Genomic DNA, 7,022 nt, shown 5'->3' on the forward strand with positions numbered 1-7,022 from the left:
AATGTGAACTTCTCCCGACATATGTTTCCCGCAGATAAGTAAACAATCTGGACGTGAAATGGAAATGGTAATTAATGCAGTAATGCTGTTACACCTCGAGTGTGCAAATCCCATTGACTCGCCGCGTCACGGGGGGTGCCGGGCGAACGGGGACTAGAGGCGTGTGCCTCGGCCACCGGCTCCCTCCCTCTCCTCTCTCCTCCCTCGGTCCCCGGGCCGGGCGCCGGGAGAGCCCGCGGGGGTTTGGCCCGGCGGCAGGAAGTAGGGAGCCGCTAAACGGCTCTCGGGACTCAAGGCTCTCCGCCCTCTGCCAGCTAGGGGGATGCGCCGTGCCACCTCTCCCGCGGCACCCAGCGCGCGCCTCATATCCACCTCCCTTCCTTCTCACCGCCTCTCTAGCGCCCACAGAACCTCGGGACTCCGAGGTGCGGCCGGGCCCTGAAGCACCCCGGAGAGGCAGGGAGCGACAGGCGGTGCCTGGAGGCCAAAGGAGGACCTGCGCCCTAGTGCGGTGTATCGTCCCGCACGCATCCGTCGGGTCTAGTGTTGCGTCTGCTCCCAGCTCCAAGGCCGAGTGCGGCCCGGCCGACACTCAAGAGTTTTCTAAAGTCCCTTCCGCGCCTGCCCCGAAGGCAGGGATCCCGAATGAGTTGCTTCTTTTCCCAACCCAAGAGTGAAAAAGTTTGGAAACGGCCACTGACTGCCAGAGTAGCGCAGCTCCTTCACTTTGCAGCAAAGAGGAAACCCGTGGACTCCTTTCGGTCTCTATCCGGCCAAGGCACCCGCTCCCTTCTCCAACTCGGAGCAAACTCTTCGGGCATTTGGGGGGTCGGAGAGGATACCCAGAGCAGAGATTCGAGCGAAGAGGAGGGAGAACCTAGGGAGGTTGCCCCAGAACGTCCGGGGCCCGGGGCCCTTCCCGCTTCCCGAGAGCACAGGTCCCACACCCGGGCCCCGGGGACAGACCAGGAGTCCACGTGAGATGGATCCCCTGGACGCAGGGCCGGGAGCTGGACGAGGAGGGGCTGCCGAAAGCACCCTCTTTTCTACTTCAGTCCCCTCCCAGTGCCAGGGCGGACGCTATCAAGCTTCGGGCTCCAAGCGCGCACAGAGCTTGGGTTAGGACGGCGGCGACCACTAGTCTCTGGTTCGGTGTGGAGGGCCTAGGATTTCTAGCGGCCCACACCCACCCCCAACTTTATTATTTCTTAATTACTCTGTAGCGGCCCTGCGCCAGCGCTTCTGGTTCCAGCACAAGGCTCATCCCAGTAGCTCCAAGAAAGAAACCAGCCCAAGTAGCGCTCCGGCACCTGGGTCTGCGAGGTCTCCGAGGCCAGGGCCGGGCCAGAGGCTAGGAGCGCGCGCCCCTCGGCCGAGGCGGGGAGCACCCGCCCCGGCATCTCCTGAACCCCAATCTAATGGGCCCCTTCTGCCTCTGTCTGTGTTCCTCTCTAACACTCATACACAGGTACAATGCGCTCAGTGAATAAAGATGCGTTCTCAACACGAATCTCGTGAGTTACATGATATTCAAATTCAAATGACTTGAAATTCATTGTCCGCTTGAACAATGGTGACAAGGCCTGAGCTGGGGAAGAGCCGAAAAAAATGAGTCGAGTCCTCAAGGGCAGTCCTTGGCGCCACGGCTAGCCAAGTGTTCCCGGCCCTGGCAGTCTCAGATCTCTCCAGAGAAGCTGCCCGCGCTGGAGAGGTTTCCCTAGATGGTGTGATGCAATGAAAGTCCTCTAGGCCCCACCCTGTCTGAAATATCACCCCGTTTTAGATGACTGGAGAGATTCCTGGAGGTTATCTAGATCCTGTTTTAAAATGCAAATGTTAAGGCAGGGGGTGCTCAGAAGTCAGCCACTCACACTTCAGTCTGATTTACTCTAAGTAGCTGGTCTTTCCCATCAATGAAGTTAGCAGTTCTAAGGAAATTGATATTTAAATGAGAAAACTAGGAAACTGGAAGGGAATCAAAGGTGTTTGGAGTCGGATCCAAAACTGGGGAAGCGCAAGGAAGGCTGCAGAGGCTCTGCAGGAGAGGCCAGGAGCGGAAGGGGCCAACGATCCCGCATCTCCCAGAAGAATGTGGCCAGTGTGCCCTTCAGCCAAACGGCTGCCACGGTTTAAGAAAGAAAACCTAAAATCCAAACTGCCCCTGCCGTGCCAGTGCCACTCGCTGCCATCCCGAGCAGCCTGTTGGCCAAGTCTCCTTGGTCCTAGGAAACACCCAGTAGAGGAAAGGCGGGGGTGAGCGCGGCTTGCATTTGGGTCAATTTTTTTTTTTTTTTTTTTTTTTTTTTGGTGGTTGTTCCCTGGAAGCAATCGCACCCGCCGGCGAGAGGTCGGGGCCTGCCCTGGAGCCCCTGCTCGAGGGAGGCCCAGGTTGAGGGCAGGAGATGTCCTGGACTCCCGGGCCGAGGGACGCGCGCCAAGCGCAGAGAGATCCACGGAGTCGCCTCCTGCAGGGTCTCGGGCGCCCCGCACGCCGAGGGAGCTCGCTTTCTCCCGACCACGCAGTCTGGCCAAAGGAACTCTTGGTTGCTCTTTGCTGCGCGTCGCGCGTCGGGGAGAAGCATCTCTCCTCGACTCCGGGCGGGCGGGGCGCTGTTCTCCCTACAGGTTTGCTTTAATGATTTTCTTGAAAGAAAGAGACAGTTGTGAGCAAACAGGTTTGACAGGGACTGCTCCCCACCGCCCCCACCCCCAACCCCAGGGGATTTCTTTTTGTCTGCGCCTGACTTCAAAGTCGTAATCGGCCCCTGTCAGCGGCGTGACGGGGAGGATTTGGGCTGTTTGTTGGGGCGAGTCCCGGCTGCGCACCTCGGCGGAGGCTCTGCGGCCCGCGGGGCGCGGGAGGCAGGGCTCAGGCAGGTCCCTGCGGGGGCCGAAGCTGGGGCCAGGCCTAAGGAGCGCAGACAGCTGCACAAGCCCGACTGCCAGGGACGGAGAAGAGGTGTGATTGGCAGAAGCTGCCCGAGCTAGGTCTGCGGCTTTAAGTCCGGGACCTGCGCTGGGCCCTCTTTTCCTTGCTGGCTGGAAAGAAGTCTCAGTGACCCCGCCGCGGCGCCCCGGCGCCTCCCAGCCACGGCGCACCCCAGTTTCCTGGAGCTCCGTTCCGAGTCCCCAGGGCCGGGCTCAATCTGGAACCCTGGTTTCAGCTTTCCAACTGCCGCCGCCGGAACGCTTCCATACTCGGACCCACTCGGTGCCCCTTCCCAGCCTAACCCCGCCTGGAAGTCGGCTGGGCGCCCGGGTGGGGCCGTGCGCGGGGTTCCTCCTCGGTCTGGGGCCCTCTGTGTACCCAGGGCGCTGGTGCATCGGGCTCTGCGGGGAGACACCCAGACCCCTGTAAGCTTCGTCTTAGGAAATGTTAAGGGACACTGAGCTATGAGGGAGATCAGAGCGGTTGACAGGACTGTCAGCTGGGGTTATATCAGACAGCGAAACCGCGAAGCCTCCACCCTGGGCCTCCTGGGCTTCCTAGGGGGCGGGAGGAGGGGCTTTCCCTAAGCGCTCGGAGCCCCCAGACAGGACGACCACCAGAGGCAAGTCACTTCCTAATTGTTTCGATTTGTAAGAGGGTTTTGTGATGCTAAGTAAGCGTTGCGCAGCCCTCCCGGCCTCCCCCCACGAGTCCCCCAGCCCGCCTTTGTTTACCTTCGCCTGATCGCTCATTTATTTATCTATCTATTATTTATAGGCGTCCTCTCCTATTCAGCGCCCGTGTATGTTAATTGTGTTATACCATTTAATTCTAACATCGGTCTCCAAAGAGCTCTTAATGAGAAAAGCATATACAACACGGATCACTTTGCTATTCAGCTCAGCCAGATGGACAACTGCTAACTTTTATTTTTTTTAATAATGAAAATCCCCCTTTGACAAAGGGGCTCAGATGAATAGGCTCCAAATAACACCTCAAACACTTCTAATTGTTTTGAGGACAATATGCTAATCCGTGGTTTTCGGCTTTGGTGTCTGTTGACCACGTTTCTGTGCACTTGCAGCCACCGACTCCTTTGGAAATGGCAGAGGCGAGCGCACAAATCCCTCAACAGCAGCAGAAAGCAGACGAGCCGCTCGGCTGCCGCCACCCCCGCCCAGCACCGTATAAAAGCCAGTGAGAAAGGCACCCGACCTACGGAAAAACACGCGTGAGCACGGCTGTGGTGGTGAGAGTGGCGCGGGGCGGGGGGAGACAAGCAATGGGGGGCACCCTTCGATTTTGAGAACAAGTTCCAAAGAGTTGTTCCGAAAGCAATCAAAAGGTCCTTTCTCCCCATGAAAGCCAGAGCAATCTCCAAGCCAACATTCAACCACCAGGGATAAGAAAAAGGCTCTTTTCCTTGTTGGATAAACACAAAGGGCTCCGAGTTGTTTGATTTTTATAATGTTTTAAGAAACTCCTTGTAGGAGCCGTGTCACCATCGCCTTCATTTTCCCTTTGCACCTGCAGGGTCTTAGTAAAAAGTCTCCCACCATCCGGAGCGGGGACCTACAGCATTTCTTAGACTTTTATTTTTTAACTTAGAAACCAGTATCAAGCCCCCAATCCCCAGCAGACCCAGCAACAGCGTTTTCAAACACCTTGTTAAAAAAATATATCCATTCCACTGCTCTTCCCCCAGCATTGAACTTAAACACCCACCGCAGGACGAGGTGCTCTGCGGGCAACTGCTTCCCTGTAGACTCGGCGCTTCTTTCTGTTCCTTTGGAGTTTGGTTAAAAAAAAGAAAATGCACTCAGGTCTCAGAAGTCTGGGTCGGCCTTTGTCTTAGTTCAATCGCTTCTCGAAGTGGTCTGACCACTTTGTGAAAAACTCAAGGAAGCAGTGATGTCCCAGGAATGGATACCTTTGTCTGGCCTCTAAAGGCAAAAAGTGGATCCCGAGGGGGCAATCGGGACAAACCCTAGACTCTGGGGCCCTCTGCACCTGGCCCACGGGACACCAGGCTCGGCCCATGCAGGCCAGCCGCCAGCCGCCACTGCTGGAGTCACTCTATGTACACTCAGCCTCCCAGAGACCCCGGCCCCCGCGGACCTGGCCTCTCGACTTCAGATTTTATGCACATCAAAGGTTACTTTTTGCAATGACAGATTGTCTTTATTCAAAACGTCTTTGTTCAACAAATGAACAGAGTAAGGAGGTGAAATCCTTCTAGGTACATTTCCAAGACATTGTCAAAACATTTATGACCATTTAGGATGTTTTTATTCTTTTAATTTTTGTTCACTTTCTACTTCCTGACTTCATAACCTGACATTCTGTCTAAAAGTAAACTTAGGTCTCTAGGAGCACTGCTTTATACAAAGTAAATAACCATGTGGGTCCTTTTGTTTTACCTTTAAAGAAGCAAACACTATCATAGCATGATTTTAAATAGAAATGTTTCCCTTTCTGTGGTTTTCAACTTTTAAGCCTTTTCCCCCACACATGAAGAGCAAATGGCACCTAGTTGTGTCTGATGGCAAAACACAGAGACACAGCTAACTCTTTCTTCAGGGTGCAAAAGAAAAAAAATGCATATTCTAGATATAATACCAGGATCTGGGATTTCTGGAGTCCAAAGCCCATCAGAGGAAAGAGAAGGGGACATAAATAAAGCAAAACTGCCTACTTTTTTGTCCAAAGGGGGTACAGTCAGAGGTTTGTTTTGGGACAGTCAGGGTAGGGGCAGCTATATAGCTGTCATAACCGTTCGCAAGTTTCTGGCACCTGTCTGCGCCTTGGGTCCGGGAGGATGCCCCTACCGTCCCCGTGGAAGAGAGAGAGGCAGAGTCTGGGGTAGGGTAGGGGCTGGCAGCAGGACTGACCCCTAGGCATCTGCAGGCCCCGGACAGGCGCAGCGGACGGGGTGCAGACCCCGATTCCAGGCCGCCCTCCAGGTCTGGTAGGCCGGGTTGGGGGTTACATGGCCGTGGCGTGGGCTGACGAATAAGGGTCTATGCCAGTCTTGGTCATGCCTGGGAAGAGGATGTAGGCGACGGGGGGCTGCAGGGTGGAGGCAGACCAGGCGGTACAGTTACAGGGCACCACGTAGCCCGGGTTGGTGGGGGACGGGTGCGTGTGCGTGTGCTGGCTGGGACAGCTGAGGCTGCCGAAAGCGCCGTTCTGGTAGCCCAGGGTGGACGCGTAGGGCAGCGCGCCGGTGGCCAAGGTGTGGGGCACTTCACCCATCTTCTGGATGGCGCTCGAGCTAAACTGCGCGGGGTCCAGCAGGGAGTAGGGCGCCGAGGCGGGCGGCAAGAAGGCCCGGGCTTTCTCGGGCGCGCTCAGGAGGCCGTCGGAGGCCCCCACGGGCAGGCCGGCCGCCTTGAGCGGGTCCGTGTCGCCCAGGTAGGGCAGGGGGAAGACATACCTGTCCTTCTTGAGCAGGTTCTTGGGCTTGCGCCGCGGCCGGTACTTGTAGTCAGGGTGCTCCTTCATGTGCTGGGCGCGTAGCCTCTTGGCCTCGTCAATGTACGGCCGCTTCTCTGCCTCGGACAGAAGCTTCCATTCGGCGCCTAGGCGTTTGCTGATCTCTGAGTTGTGCATCTTGGGGTTTTCCTGGGCCATCTTGCGCCGCTGGCCTCGGGACCATACCATGAAGGCGTTCATGGGTCGCTTGATGTGGTCTGAAGGTTTGGACATGGTCCGGGAGGCTAGGCGGTGGGGGTGGGCAGTGCAGGGGCTCTGCAGGCGAGCCTGGACGCGGTTGTCGGTCTGCCTGTCTGTCCGTCCTGAGCCGGGGCTCTGCGCTCCCCTCGCCTCCGCACCGCAGAGGGGAAGCCAGAGAGAAGCGCTCACCCCGCAAAGTTCAGCTGATCATGCCAGTCTCGGCACCTAGGCAGGCCCCGGGGGGCGAGCGGGGGCGGGAAGGGCGGGGGGAGGAGAGGGAGGCCGGCCGGGGGGCTGCCGGCACCAGAGGCTGGGGCCCAAGTACCGGAGTCTCTGGGATTGAGTGGCCAGGTAATTTGCTGGCGAGGGCAGGAAGCTCCTCCTTCTTCCCCTCTCCACCTTCGCCTTCTCTGGTTCT

The 7,022-nt window shown here is 57.3% G+C and overlaps 1 protein-coding gene across 1 annotated transcript; it reads right to left on the reverse strand.

Annotated features, from left to right (window-relative positions):
• Window positions 1-5,914: 5,914 nt before the first annotated feature.
• SOX14 (SRY-box transcription factor 14) lies at window positions 5,915-6,637 on the reverse strand. The gene has a single exon (XM_060100241.1). It carries the CDS (start codon window positions 6,635-6,637, stop codon window positions 5,915-5,917), a length of 723 nt encoding a protein of 240 aa, XP_059956224.1.
• Window positions 6,638-7,022: the final 385 nt, after the last annotated feature.

This window comes from Mesoplodon densirostris, chromosome 5 (assembly GCF_025265405.1).
Source record: "Mesoplodon densirostris isolate mMesDen1 chromosome 5, mMesDen1 primary haplotype, whole genome shotgun sequence".
Taxonomy (NCBI): Eukaryota; Metazoa; Chordata; class Mammalia; order Artiodactyla; family Ziphiidae; genus Mesoplodon; species Mesoplodon densirostris.

Coding starts and splice junctions, on each gene's coding strand:
- SOX14 (XM_060100241.1), bottom strand. CDS start 6,637: ATGTCCAAACCTTCAGACCACATCAAGCGACCCATGAACGCCTTCATG.